Source organism: Bombina bombina, chromosome 4, assembly GCF_027579735.1.
Source record: "Bombina bombina isolate aBomBom1 chromosome 4, aBomBom1.pri, whole genome shotgun sequence".
NCBI lineage: Eukaryota > Metazoa > Chordata > Amphibia > Anura > Bombinatoridae > Bombina > Bombina bombina.
Genome location: NC_069502.1, coordinates 304,938,836 through 304,955,293, shown reverse-complemented (window position 1 = coordinate 304,955,293; position 16,458 = coordinate 304,938,836). Strand labels below are relative to the sequence as shown.

At 34.9% G+C, this 16,458-nt stretch overlaps 1 protein-coding gene across 1 annotated transcript in view; it reads left to right on the top strand.

The window, feature by feature from the left end:
* The window catches only part of PLS1 (plastin 1), a 168,344-nt gene that overhangs the window by 142,530 nt on the left and 9,356 nt on the right, over positions 1–16,458 (top strand). Inside the window, exon 14 of the mRNA XM_053710016.1 lies at positions 8,349–8,472. Within this exon, the coding sequence (XP_053565991.1) occupies positions 8,349–8,472 (124 nt within the window). The remainder of the gene's footprint in view (positions 1–8,348; positions 8,473–16,458) is intronic.

The following is a 16,458-nucleotide window of genomic DNA, read 5'->3' as shown; positions in this document are numbered from 1 at the left end:
AAAGTTGCACAAAACACATAAAAAATACATTGAATAGAATAGTACAGTTACACTCAAAATAACACTATCAATTGAAGAAATTGTTTAAAAAAGTTATAAGGGCTCAAATATATGAGGTCTCAGGTATTAGAAAAGCCATATGGAGCCCTTTGCAGTCAAGTAGATGAAAACATGAAATAGCATATTTATGCAATATTCATATTTAATAAAGTGTTATACTGTGTATTTACTGTAAATGTTTCACATTCCAATGTTCTGCACATAGCAGAATATACAAAGAAACAGTATTAGCAGCGCAACTAAATGGATATATGATGTTATAAATGGGGCTAGAGATAAGGTGGGTGGTCTAGAGTATAATACCAATATTTCTAATGTCAATATTTGTAATCAAACAACAAATAAAATTTTTGAATTTGGTTCATATGAAAAAGACAGCCTTACTGATAATATCAAAAACTTATTGGAATAAAATAAAATAAGCAATGAATGACACAAATGCACTAATCCAACACTGGCTGCAACACAAACTACAATTCAATTATGTTGGCAATGACAAACTTGCAGTTAAAAACATTGCATTACAATTTAGCAACATACATCAAAGCTTGTTTGCAGTTCAATATTGAAACAATACAGTTACCGAATTCAGATTAAAGGGACGAATAGTCCTCAATAGTTAGGTACAAGATTCCAGGATTCTCCAAGTCTCCTTTTTATCTGTGGGGCGCTGCTATACTCAGAGGTGTGTCACTGAACACTCTCAATAAAAAATTCTGTAGCGAAACAAAAGATGAAAAGCGCAACCCCACATCAAGGTAGAAGATTAACTTTATTTTACACACTTCATACGGTTAAAAACACTTACAAGATAAATGTGTAAAAAATGCATATATCGCAATCAGGGAGAGGAAGGTCTCAATCCGGTTCTTTGTAGTCCAATGTGTATATACCGGTATCTATCTCCGTGATAGCTTGTTTTCACCGGGAGCAAACAAACTAAGCTCCGCCCTCAACGCGTTTAGTTCGCACCTAAGCAAACTTTCTCAAGAGGAATGAAGTTCTGTGGTCATAGTGCAAACGGTTGATCGTCTCCTTAAATTTGTGATGCAAAAATCCCATTAGTTTAGCCAAACCGGTAAGTAAATCCGGATCGGTCTCTCTCCTTCCAACATCATTCTGGGCATGTTTGTACGTGTCATCATTGTGACGTGACCCAATCACCACTTTGAGACAGATCCACCTCCTGCTTGTCAAATCTGATTATGCTACTAGCTAGGAAAAGCGTTTTAAACAACAGTTTCTTCAAGCTAACCGCTTATACACTTATCAATACAAAACTTAAATTGGCATATCATCTTTACACATAATATACTTTGACATATTAGTACAAATACGTATTGAATTTCTAAAACAATAATAAAATAGTTTAGTTAAAAACCAAATACCAAAATGTATAAAAATCCATATATGATCATATTAATTCATTGGTACGTATAAAACCTGAAACATTATTTACACATAAATTCATTGGGGTACTCTACACTGTTTCAGAATATATATCATACCTTATTAATTCATAAAACCTTTTTTTAAAAAACAGTAACTCTATAAAAATTCATAAAACTACCATAAAAATTGTATTAACTATTATTATAGATAAAATATTAATACTCTTTATCTTCCACATTTATATTAAATTTATACATATTCAGATTTATTTTATTGCCTTTTCTGTTTTTATGTCATAAAAGCCTGCAGGTCCAGATCTATATTTAACCCTTTAGGGGACATGCAATCTAACAAGTGTATCCATTTTGTCTCACATTGTCTAAGTCGCATTAACCTCTGATGTTCATTACTTACAGAGGTTGGTATTACTTCCAAAATTTTAACTGATAGGCTTTTTGGATCTTGTCCATGAGTAATCCTAAAATGTTCTGATACGCTATGGTTCTAAAAACCTCTCTTGATATTTTCTATGTGTTCGTATATGCAGCGCTTGACCTTTCTCTTGGTCCTTCCAACATAGCCTTTGTCACACTCACATGTAAGGCAATATACTGCATATACGGACACACAAGAAGCCTTATCTCTAATTTTAAAATCTTTTGTTCGGTCCCAATTGGATCTGACAAGTTGGCTCTTCTGAGGATTTGATAGTCCCGCTGCAGGTCATATTGCAGCTCAGTCAAGCGAATCTTTCTGTTTTCATCCCGGCAATACCTATCATAAGGTAACAGGAACTACACCGCGGATTGTGGTGAGGCTGTCTCTTTACTTACGCTGGCCCTTTTCAGTTACACTGGCAAGCATTTGTATGCAACGGACTTTCATATACATTTTATACGGAGCGTGTGATTCACACTAAGTGCTCCCATTTCTGGACACATTGTCATTGAATGTTATATGGTTATATGGTTATAATTTGTTGCTAAAATGTATCCTTCACACAATTGATTTTTGATTAATTTTTTTGGGTAGAATTGGTGTCTGACACATTGGGATAGAGCTAAATAAACCACTTGTTTTCATTGACGTTTGAATGCAGCCTTGTCATTCTTTCCATAACTATATATTTATTAGTTATTTTTCTCTTTTTAATATTTTATAATTACTTTTTTATGACTGCAAGCACCAAGTCTTATATATTTATTTCAAAAGTAGAGTGCACACACCCATATATGTTTGTCTATTCTTATTTATATGTTTGATGAGTTCCAGGGCATCTTTTTCTTCTCAAAGGAGTTATTGTTCCACACATACATCTCTTCACAGGCTGCCATGTAAATATTGGCATACGAGGGAGCCATGGACGTCCCCATGGCAGTTCCCTGTATTTGTTGAAAAAACATTTCCTCAAAAGAGAAATAATTGTGGAACAAAATAAATTGTATTCCTTCGGCCAAAAAATCAGTTTGAACAGTGGGTAGATCGCTGAATTTATTAAAAAATTCCTCAAATGCCTTCACACCCTGTACATGTGGAATATTTGTGTACAGGGATGTGACATCACAAGAGATCCAAAGGAAGTGCTTCAAAAGTCTTTATAGATTCACTGGTATCCTTCAGATATGATTTGATTAATTTGACTGTAGGTTGTAAAAAAACAATCCAGGTAACATGACAAATTACTTGTCAGTGACCCTATCCCAGAGATAATAGGTCTCCCCAGGGGGTTCAACATGTCTTTATGCACCTTTGGTAGATGGTAAAACAAAGGTGCAGAAGGACATGAAATTAAAATAAAATTTGCTTCCTCTGTATTGAGGATACCATCTTCTCTTCCTTTTGAAACAAATGCATTTCATTCCATACTATATTAGGGTGTGGGATCCTTGTCAAGTCTTTTATAAGTGGTCTCACTACTCAATAACCTGTATGCTTTTAGTAAATAAGTATCTTGATCTTGTACAACGATCCCTCTCCCTTTGTCAACTTGCCTAATGGTTATGCTTAAATCTGATTTGAGAGCATCAAGAGCTTTTCTTTCTTGATGTGTTAAATTGTCCCTGTATTTAAATTTTCCATTTTTCAGTTGGGACTTAACATAGTTCCTAAATTCCTCTTTAACTATTTCATTAAATACAGGGATATAGTCTCCCTGTGCAAAAATCGGATTAAAAGTAGATGGACGTTTAAAATGACTATGTTTAATAGAAATATCATTTTCATGCAGACTCAAATTGAGTAAGGTTTGATCTTCTAAATCTTCCAAAAAGGACTGTGTATTTTGCTGTGCTTCTTCTCCTAGACTTAAAAATGTGCCTAAGGTTTTATAGCCACTCTCTCCTAAAACAATTGGGGAATTTTTCTCCTTATTATCAGTAAAATTATTCTTTAAAAAAAAAAATCGTTGAAGAGTTTTGAAATGTATTTTTGTAGGTCTATAAAAACTTCAAAACTATTGGGTTGGCTATGTGGAGCAAATTTTAGTCCTTTCCCCAATAGTTTATATTCATTATTCATAAGAGTTCTTTTAGACAAATTAAACACATCTTTCTTTTCATTCTCTAATACCTGCATCTTGTTCTTACATTCCCTAACCCGTACCCCTGATCTAGATCCTCGTCTTGTTCCCATCTTATTTTTCAGTTTTTTTTAATATTCCTGTTGAGGGACCCATTGTCTCCTCTCCTCCTTCTTCTCTTGTTGGTGATAATTGTATTGGGCTTTTTTTTAGCCAGGTTTGTTGAGGCCTCTCTCTCCATAAAAAAGGAGAGGAGGAAGTGTAGGAGGGGAAATTTCCTTGTGGATGATTGGGCTGTCTATTGTATTGCTGCTCATTAGGTCTATGGTTATTATACCTATTACCATTATCCTTCTTATATTGTGGTTGGAATTTGGGTTTAGCTCCTTGTTCATTTCACCTAGGTAGTACAGGGGATTCCTATTCTATTGTAATATGATCTTTCTTTATTACCTACACCTTTCTCTCTATCTGGAATATATTTAGCCCCTTCTATTTTATTAGTTTCTCTTCTATGATTATATTCTTTATTCTGGGTTATTGCTGTATACATCATTTTGTGATTAAATGTATGTGTTTTATGGTTCCTATTATAAACTTTATCATTTTTATAGTCGTCTTGATCTCTTTTAAGTTTTAGTGTCTTATGGACAACCAATTCCTTTTCCAGTATATCAATCCTAGATATAATATCACTATTCATTTTCTTCCATTTTTCATTTTCCTTTAGAGGTTTAATTTTCACAGATAGTTCCTTTATGTCCATCTTGATTTTCTCTAATTTGAATTCCCTATATTTAACAAATATCTTAATTAAGGTCATGGAGCATAGATGTAGGGCATTATCCCATTCTGTTTAAAACTCTATTTCATCCAAATCAAAGGCTGGATATTTTTTAATCCTAAATCCTCTAGGTATGATATCATGCAGTACATAATTATAAAGCAGGATTAAATCCTTCCATTCCTGAGTTAGTAATTTTTCTAATTGTCTAAAAGGGGTATGTGGGTCTTCATCCACACTAACAATGTCACTTAATAGATTAACTGCTCTTTGTCTCTTCCTAATATATCCAGTCTCTGTTTCTCCTTCTACCTGTACAATCTCTGTGCCCTCATCCATAGTGCTGCTGTCCTACGCAACACAGTACAAAATAAACAAAGAAACAGTATTAACAGCGCAACTAAATGGATATATGATGTTATAAATGGGGCTAGAGATAAGGTGGGTGGTCTAGAGTATAATACCAATATTTCTAATGTCAATATTTGTAATCAAACAACAAATAAAAAATTTGAATTTGGTTCATATGAAAAAGACAGCCTTACTGATGATATCAAAAACTTATTGGAATAAAATCAGCAATGAATGACACAAATACACTAATTGCAACACAAACTACAATTAAATTATGTTGGCAATGAAAAACGTGCAGTTAAAAAACATTGCATTATAAATTAGCAACATACATCAAAGCTTGTTTGCAGTTCAATATTGAATACAATATTGAAACAATACAGTTGTATGTGTGGACTGATTAAAAATGGGGACACCATCAGCAATTGGGACCGAACAAAAGATTTTAAAATTAGAGATAAGGCTTCCTGTGTGTCCGTATATGCGGTATATTGCCTTACCTGTGAGTGTGACAAAATCTATGTTGGAAGGACCAAGAGGAAGATAAAGCGCTGCATATACGAACACATAGAAAATATCAAGAGAGGTTTTGAGAACCATAGCGTATCAGAACATTTTAGGATTACTCATGGACAAGATCCAAAAAGCCTATCATTTAAAATTTTGGAAGTAATACCAACCTCTGTAGGTAATGAGAGGTTAATACGACTTAGGCAATGTGAGACAAAATGGATACACTTGTTACATTGCATGTCCTCTAAAGGGTTAAATATAGATCTGGACCTGCAGGCTTTTATGACATAAAAACAGAAAAGGTAATAAAATAAATTTAATATAAATGTGGAAGATAAAGAGTATTAATATTTTATCTATATTAATAGTTAATACAAATTTTTCTATGGTAGTTTTATGATTTTTTTTATATAGATTTATTGTTTTTAAAAAAAGGTTTTATGAATTAATAAGGTGTGATATACGGTATATTCTGAAATAGTGTAGAGTGCCCCAATGAATTTATGCTCTAATGTGTAAATAATGTTTCAAGTTTTATACGTACCAATGAATTAATATGATCACATATGGATTTTTATACATTTTGGTATTTGGTTTTAATGAAACTATTTAATTATTGTTTTAGAAATTCAATATGTATTTGTACTAATATGTCCAAGTATATTATGTTTAAAGATGATTTGCCAATTTAAGTTTTGTATTGATAAGTGTATAAGCGGTTAGCTTGAAGAAACTGTTGTTTATAACGCTTTTCCTAGCTAGTAGCGTAATCAGATTTGACAAGCAGGAGGTGGATCTGTCTCAAAGTGGTGACTGGGCCACGTCACAATGATGACACATACAAACACGCCCAGAATGATGTTGGAAGGAGAGAGGCTAGTCCGGATTCACTTACTGGATTGCCTGCTTATAAACGAATGGGATTTTTGCATCACAAATTTAAGGAGACGATAAACCGTTTGCACTATGACCACCAAACTTCATTCCTCTTGAGAAAGTTTGCTTAGGTGCGAATGAAACATGTTGAGGGCGGAGCTTAGTTTGTTTGCTCCTGGTGAAAACAAGCTATCATGGAGATAGATACCGGTATATACACATTGGACTACAAAGAACCGGATTGAGACCTTCCTCTCCCTGATTGGGATATATGCCTTTTTTACACATTTATCTTGTAAGTGTTTTTAACCGTATGCAGTGTGTAAAATAAAGTTAATCTTCTACCTTGATGTGGGGTTGCGCTTTTGCTTTTCCTCTTTTGTTTCGCTACATAGCAGAATATGTTTTAAGTATTTATAAATAGATATTCCTAATATATATATATATATATATATATATATATATATATATTGTAGCAAAATACCATCAAATATATGTATTTATGACTAAATAGAACATATTCTGCTATGTGAAGAACATTGGAATGTAAAATATTTATATTTTCATGTCAAGTTAGCGCACTTGAGAATGTGATTTGTGCATGAGTAGGGTGTTAGGTCCCCCCCCCCCACTTTTTTGCTTTATTGACTTCTATGTTAATGTGGTCTCTATATTCTAAGTTTGGCTTTTTACACAAATCTGGTTAGCGCGCAAGCAGAAACTGTTTAATTTCAACTTGTAATAGGAGCGTTACCCGATTTTCACAAAAACCTTACTTCAAGCACAGTTAGCACTCTAGCGAGAGTATTAAAAACCGCTCCACTTGTAATTTGGCCCTAAATGCCTGCATGCAGGAGGTAATGGTGGAGAAGCTCAACTTCTGCTACCTATTCCTAAAAAAGGCATACCTTATATGTTCAGTACAGCTGGCACTTTAGAGGGTTTCAAAGTGCTAAAGAAATTAATTGTGGTGCATAACACCCCCAGCAAACATCTAGAGCTGCCCCTGCAACCCCCAAGGGCTTCAGAGTTTAGAAATAGATAACAATCTAAGTGTCCTGTAGCCCCTCTTGAAACCAAGGGTTTAATGGGACATTGAATGTTAAATACTAAATAGAATGATGTTTTCAAAGCAAATATAACCCTGAGGAAACTATGCAGATGTATTTTTTTTAAAATTATAAGTTGTTTAAATTTTGAAAAAAGAAAATCTAGTTTAGTGTTCAAAAATAAATGGGCTCCACCATTTTGTAACCTAGGTTTATTTCTCTGCTGAGGCCAATTAGGGACAGTTATAAATGTATCACAGGTGTATTCAACCAATTGACTGTGTGAAATATAGCAGTGTTATATCTAGAAGGTTTACTACCATTTTTAACAAGATTTGGAAAGTCCACAATTTTCAGAAGTGAATTACAGGAAAAAAGGGCAAAATAAGTAATAAAAAAGCTTTTAATTATAGACAATTAAACGTTTTATATTACAATCTAAAAGTGTTTAATGCCTCTTTAATGACACCAATTGGTCCACCTCAGACACTATTCGGATTGATCCTCCCTGTAGCCCCCTTCATCAGTATGGTGTGCTTCTCATGCTTCCGCCAGCGCTTACAGGGAAGGGGAAAATGGGATGGAACGCTAGCTTGGTTGCATTACAATGATGAAGTCATACAGGAAGGATTAGCAGTGCCAGTTTGCACCAATTTCCAGACCCTAGATTTTGGAATGGTTTAGACTTCATATGATTTATGAAGACATGACTCTCAATACACATTACACAATAGAAAATTAAATATTTTCTCAACCATTATTGTCTATAAAAATGTTGTAACTGTAACGATTATTCTTTTAGGTACACATTGAATATCCTATCCGATCTTGGAGAAGGGGAGAAGGTTGATGACCGGACTATTATAAACTGGGTGAATGAAACACTTGCTAATGCAAACAAGACTACATTTATTCATAGCTTCAAGGTATTTAGATTAATATTGTCTTGGAATTTCTAAAATAGATATACACAGATATTGTTTGAGTGTCATTGTTGTAGATAATGTTGTATTAGTGATGGCTAATGTCCTAACAAATGGGGGCCACAGATTAATATTTAAATAGCCTTTGCAGTGCAGGATTCCCTCTATTTGCTGCTCTCCCCTCCATAGATCTATTTTAATTGTTCCTACCTTGTTTGCCCACCGAGCAGAAGTCTCCAAAGCTAATTTTTTAGTTCCAGTTTCTCTAGGGCCACAAAACTATGGTACACAAAAAGCAGAGGGCCATATGTGGTCCATTGGGTGCTAGATGGCCATCACTGTTGTATATAATAGAATAATTTTATTATTTTAAGATATCCAATTGCCTTATACTTGGTTTCCTTACTTTCAATTATCTCATTGATAATCTCCACTATGGTTAGTACATTTCTAAAAAAAAATATATTCTTTCAATATGGAAGGTCACAAATAAGTTGATAAATTGGAGAACAGAAGTTTGTGTTTTTTGTGATAGGGGATAACTGCTGCATTTAATTTTAACCCTCTGATAATATAAACTAGCACTAGCTGAAATATGCATTGTAAATGGTTACGATTGGCTAACCAGTTAGTCAGTAGTAAGTGTATCAGGACTGAGAAGGCATGTAACAGTGTCATTTGTGTGCTCCTTAGAAAATATAGGTTTTCTTAAATTTGAGCTATAGGAAAGGAGGTTTCTGCATATATTTTGGAATTTAATTTTCACTGCTCATGGCCTAGCAACTTCACTGTGTTGAGTGTTGAAAAGTAGCAATATTTAACCACTAAGGCCTTACTCTTACATACTCGCACTGAAATGTATATCTCCCTTGTTTTATACTTACTCCTAGGAAGATCCTTAGTGATCAGGTGTGCCACTTTTATTCTATCTTTTCTTTTGAAAGTGTATTGCAAAGTAATTAATTTAATATTAAATCCACCTCAAAAAGAAAGAAGAAGCTCAATTCACAAGCAACCCAAAGCAGGACAAGACTGCACTATGTAAAAAATGTGCTTTATTGAAAAATACAAAAGACCAGAGTCTTCCACCACTTCATATAAAATCACATAAATACCGCAAAATAAAGCCTAATTACATGTAATGGAAAAAATAGCAACAGTATCAAAAACACACAACATTCTAGCATGTCCCTAAGCCGGCTACTAACAAATTCGTTCATACCAGGCACTCAAGTGTCAGCTGACAGGCCCCGGTATGGTAACGTGCAGTAACATCCTGAAAATGTTCCAAGTAGCTCTGGGCACAAAGTGTAGCAACACGCCCTGGGTATTGGCCAACGTCATTCTTTGGAGTGGTGAGGGTGCTCTTCACTTGCGGTTCATATGTCAATCACACACTGACGCGATCCTCTATTACACCTAGATAGTTGCAACAGCAGGTATCATCACACTTCCAGCATTACGTGTTTAGCCCCTCCCCTCAAGGGCTGGATTCAGGGCCGCTGTTCTGGTAAGAGGCCGAACTATTGAAAAGAGCGAACCATGTCACTTTCTGTGACGTTACATCAGCTGTTTTACACATTTTGACCCTAATGCGCATGCGTGCCAGTGTCATCACATACCTGGCCACATACGTCACTGCTAAACTATTTAGACCTGTGAAATTCAGAAACCCTTTCTATAGCGCATGCGTGGGATTTTGTATCACAAATGGGGGGTTTATGGAATGCTGTTTATTCGTCTCCTCTGCAATATTCGGAACTCCGCCCCCCCACTGCAACTACTCCCATTAAGCTGAGTCTCCGTGCGTGCATGACAAACAGCCACTCGGCTATCGCCACTGCTGCTTCTGCTGATCCAATGCTTACTGCTGCAACAAATGTTTAAACAATGACATTGAAGGGAGCCTGTGAAAAGCTGCATTGGATCAGCAGAAGAATCGCGTACCTTGCATTGAAGATTCAGTATACGGCGGCGACCGTATGAAGAGGATGCTCCGCGCCGGATGTCTTCAGGATGGACTAGCTCCATGCCGCCGGGATGAAGATAGAAGACGTCGCCTGGATGAAGATAGAAGATGCCGTCTGGATGAAGATGAAGCCGCCTATCACCTGGATGAAGATGGAGCCGCTGGGATGAAGATCCTTCAAGCGGGACTTCAGCAACTGCAAATGGATTTTCGGGGGTGAATGTTAGGATTTTTTAAAGGTTTTTTGGGTGGTTTCTTTTTTAGTTTAGGGTTTTGGCTTTTTGTAAAAGAGCTAAATTCCCTTTTCAGGGCAATGGGTAGCTTAGGTTTTATTAGAGTTAGGTTTTTTATTTTGGGGGGTAGTTGGGTGGTGGGTTTTACTGTTGGTGTGGTCTTTGTATTTTTTTTACAGGTAAAAGAGCTGTTTAACTTAGGGCAATGCCCTACAAAAGGCCCTTTTAAGGGCTATTGGTAGTTTATTGTAGGCTAGCGTTTTTTTTATTTTGGGGGTGCTTTTTTATTTTTATACGGCTATTAGATTAGGTGTAATTCTTTTTTATTTTTGATAATTTCGTTTGTTATTTTTTTGTAATTTAGTCTTTTTTATTTTTTGTATTTAGATAGTTTGTAATTTTTAGAATAGTGTTAGGATTTTTTTAATGTGTATTTTAGTTTTCTTTAATTGGTGGTTAGTTTAATTTTAGTTTAATAGTTATATTAGTTATATTGTTAGTTTAAACTTTTTTTATTTTTTATTTGACAGGTAATTTTAAATTTAAGATAGGGAAATTGTAATTTTAATATAAAGTTAGGGGGGCGTTAGGTTTAGGGGTTACTAGTTTAAATTAGTTTATTGCAATGTGGGGGCTTTCATTTTAGGGGTTAATAGGTTTATTATAGTGGCGGCGTAATTAGGGGTTAATAACTTTAATATAGTGGGGGCGATGTGGGCGGACGGCAGATTAGGAGTTAATAATATTTAAATAGTGTTTGCGATGCGGGAGGGAGGCGGTTTAGGGGTTAATAACTTTAGTATAGTGGTGGCAATGTCGGGGAGCGGCGGAATATGGGCTAATAATTTTTATTAGTGGCGGCGATGTCAGGAGCGGCAGATTGGGGGTCAATAACTTTAATCTAGTATTTGCGATGCAGGAGGGCCTCAGTTTAGGGGTCAATAGGTAGTTTATGGGTGTTAGTGTACTTTGTAACAGACAACAACTATACAAACTAGTTGTAACTAGGAGTACAACAAAGTTCAAAGAGAGAATAATTCCACTAGTATATTATCAAACTTAAACTCTACTTACTACATAAAGTGTTCAAAATAATAAAAAATTGTTCCCATTTATTCATTCATTAAAGTTTATTAATTCAACTAAGGAACTCACACTCATACAGTAGCAAAGGCTGTGAATTAAAACCACTTGAACTCTGTGGTTTGCATATTAGCCATTAGATAAACATGTTTACTATAAAATAAGTTTAAGTAACCTAAGCCTTTACAATCCGAGGGCTGCATTATTTTTACATGTCATAGTGAAGGATTAGAGGATATCAGTTAAACTATTAAGTAATCTGATTTATACCACAGGAGTAAGCAAATAAAAAAGGACAACAGGAGAGACAAAGCTGCCCCTGCCGGACCCCTGACGTGCGTTTCACGAATGCTTCCTCAGAGGGGGTGCGGGCCGCTGCTACTCGGTGTCTTTTATTCTGTCAGACTGCCCACCACTGCCACTTGGTTGGCTAAGCAAATGGGAGTTGCCTCCTTGTGATTGGCTGAATGTCTAGTCAATCTTGGCATCGTCATCCTACATAGGAGAGACTCATTATAGAACAGGGTGTGTGTCTGACCATTACCTCGTCATACGGGCAACACCAATCCACAACACGCTTATCATGATAGTAATGGGCGTGTGGTTTTCAGATCTCATGATTGGAGGATCACATAGCTGAATTGAAAGTAAACAAGTTATAAATATCGTTCAAATAGATTTTAACTGGCGATCCTCAGAAATGCTTGATATTTATGGATTAGAAACGGGTAAATGATAAGTACAAATTGAAATATAACATTCACGGATGATTACAATCCGTCTTATACATAAATGGCTCATTTTCTCTTGATTGCGAGTTCTCATATGCTACATTAATGATATTAATGAACTTGCAGAATACCTTCTTGCTCAGTCTTACATTTTTAAACAGCTGATAATTCCTGTTATATGTTCGTTCCTTGGATAACAACTGCAAGTATCATTTTAAAACAGGTATATGCAGATTAAAAAGATGCTTTATCGTTAAACTGGCCATTTATTACAGAGGAGAATTATTCCCTACTGTTTTGAAGTAAGTAACAGTGCATATACTGTCAGCCGGTGGTTTACTTTATTGTAAATAGTATTAATACATGTTGTAAAAGAACACAATATGAACCAGAATTCTGTATGATTTTATTAAATACCCAGAGTAATCCTGGGATTGTGTAAAAAGATAATATAATTTTAAAGTGTTAACATCATAAACAATAATAACGTGTAACAACTCTAATGTTTATTAGAGTATAAGTGTGTGCTTCCTCAAATAATGAAGAGTTGTAATTGCCAAACTTAATCCATATTATGAAATGTGCACTAAAAAAGCCTATTAATAAAGTGCTTAGATCAAACATAGAGTGTGAGTTTTCTTAAAGTAACAGAGTAACGTTACCTTAGTTAGAATGTGATTAATAAAAGACACATTAAGAAAGTGAGACTATAAGGAATTTTTTATGTATATATATATATATATATATATATATATAAAAGGAGCATCGATTTCGAATGTCCTTACATATTGGTTCCTACATTATACATGAACTTATGTGCAAAGTGCAATTGCAGTCAAAGTGTAATACTGCACTATGGTGATATTACGTGCAATAAAATATCCATTCAATTGGTTAAATTCCTTGGTTACATAAAGGCATTTTAGCCTCTACTAATGCTGTCATATTCAAATTCTTGACATAACAGTGACTAACACTCTCCTACATCACTCGAGTGCCCACTCACCTAATACCCTGAAAGCAATACCTTATGGGGAGTTTTTGAGACTCCGCCGTAATTGTACAAACAAAGAGATCTACATGACAGAAAGTGTAGCACTATCACAAAGGCTAATATCGCGAGGATATAGTAAAAAGTCTGTAAAGAGAGCTAAATACAAGGCGTTAAAAAAATGCAGGGATGACTTACTAGTCCCTAAGGACAAAACGAAAGCTGAATCCTGTCCAAGACTTATAACCACCTACAATCCCCAGATGAGACATGTGACTAAAATTCTAAATGATCATTGGAAAATACTACAAAATGATGAAACCCTTAAACCCCTGATTGGGGAGAGAGTATCCTTAGGTTACAAAAGACCAAATAATCTAAGAGATAAACTGGTATCTAGCCATTTTGTAAGATCCATAAAAAAACAACATAGGGATCCAGGCATGTACCCTTGTGGCACTTGTTCAGCGTGCCAATATGTGTGGAAAATCAAAACTCTGACTGATAAAACTGGTCAAGTACATAAAATACCTTACCATTTCTCATGCAATACTATTGGAGTGGTCTATGCACTCCACTGTTCATGCCAACTGTTCTATGTTGGCATGACTACTAGAGAGGTAAAAACAAGAATTCTGGAACACTGCTATAATATTAAAACAGCTCAACGTGATCTGAATAAAGGCAAAAAAATAACCTCAGTTGCCAAACATTTCTTACTTCACCATGGGAGTTCCTCCAAAGTAATTCAGAAAGCATCCCTTGGCATCCGAGGGGGTAACATAGAAAAAACACTATTAAGAATGGAATGCAGGTGGATTTATTTACTGAATACTGTTAAAACAAATGGGATGAATGACTATAATAATTACTTTGTATATTTATAAATAATTTTTTGTTAGTGATCAATCACTACATACAATATAATAAGTCATGTTTTAAGTAACAAGCTGGGAGGTAACCATTTGAATATATGTCAAGAATTTGAATATGACAGCATTAGTAGAGGCTAAAATGCCTTTATGTAACCAAGGAATTTAACCAATTGAATGGATATTTTATTGCACGTAATATCACCATAGTGCAGTATTACACTTTCACTGCAATTGCACTTTGCACATAAGTTCATGTATAATGTAGGAACCAATATGTAAGGACATTCGAAATCGATGCTCCTTATATATATATATAAAAAAAAAAATTCCTTATAGTCTCACTTTCTTAATGTGTCTTTTATTAATCACATTCTAACTAAGGTAACGTTACTCTGTTACTTTAAGAAAACTCACACTCTATGTTTGATCTAAGCACTTTATTAATAGGCTTTTTTTAATGCACATTTCACAATATGGATTAAGTTTGGCAATTACAACTCTTCATTATTTGAGGAAGCACACACTTATACTCTAATAAACATTAGAGTTGTTACACGTTATTATTGTTTATGATGTTAACACTTTAAAATTATATTATCCGTTTACACAATCCCAGGATTACTCTGGGTATTTAATAAAATTATACAGAATTCTGGTTCATATTGTGTTCTTTTACAACATGTATTAATATTATTTACAATAAAGTAAACCACCGGCGGACAGTATATGCACTGTTACTTACTAACAGTAGGGAATAATTCTCCTCTGTAATAAATGGCCAGTTTAACGATAAAGCATCTTTTTAATCTGCATATACCTGTTTTAAAATGATACTTGCAGTTGTTATCCAAGGAACGAACATATAACAGGAATTATCAGCTGTTTAAAAATGTAAGACTGAGCAAGAGGGTATTCTGCAAGTTCATTAATATCTTTAATGTAGCATATGAGAACTCGCAATCAAGAGAAAATGAGCCATTTATGTATAAGACGGATTGTAATCATCCGTGAATGTTATATTTCAATTTGTACTTATCATTGACCCGTTTCTAATCCATAAATATCAAGCATTTCTGAGGATCACCAGTTAAAATCTATTTGAACGATATTTATAACTTGTTTGCTTTCGATTCAGCTATGTGATCCTCCAATCATGAGATCTGAAATCCACACACCCATTACCATCATGATAAGCGTGTTGTGGATTGGTGTTGCCCGTATGACGAGGTAACAGTCAGATACACACCGCCTGTTCTATAATGAGTCTCTCCTACGTAGGATGACGATGCCAAGATTGACTAGACATTCAGCCAATCACAAGGAGGCAACTCCCATTTGCTTAGCCAACCAAGTGGCAGTGGTGGGCAGTCTGACAGAATAAAAGACAACGAGTAGCAGCGGCCCGCACCCCCTCTGAGGAAGCCTTCGTGAAACGCGCGTCAGGGGTCTGGCAGGGGCAGCTTTGTCTCTCCTGTTGTCCTTTTTAATTTGCTTACTCCTGTGGTATAAATCAGATTACTTAATAGTTTAACTGATATCCTCTAATCCTTCTCTATGACATGTAAAAATAATGCAGCCCTCGGATTGTAAGGGCTTAGTTTACTTAAACTTACAACGGATTGAGGATATTTTATAGTAAACATGTTTATCTAATGGCTAATATGCAAACCACAGAGTTCAAGTGGTTTTAATTCACAGCCTTTGCTACTGTATGAGTGTGAGTTCCTTAGTTGAATTAATAAACTTTAATGAATGAATGAATGGGAACAATTTTTTATTATTTTGAACACTTTATGTAGTAAGTAGAGTTTAAGTTTGATAATATACTAGTGGAATTATTCTCTCTTTGAACTTTGTTGCACTCCTAGTTACAACTAGTTTGTCTAGTTGTTGTCTGATGTCTCAGTGAGTAATCCACTCCAGGTTTTGCTTCTCTACACAATTTGAATTCTAGTATTTAGAATATTATTTTTAACAGTAAACATACGTAAAACCTGGTATTATTTCCATAACTCTACTCCCCCAACCCCTTATCTCTAAATAAGTACTTTGTAACAGTTTAGTTATGAGTTTTATGTAACAGTTTTGTAGCGTAAAACTTATAACT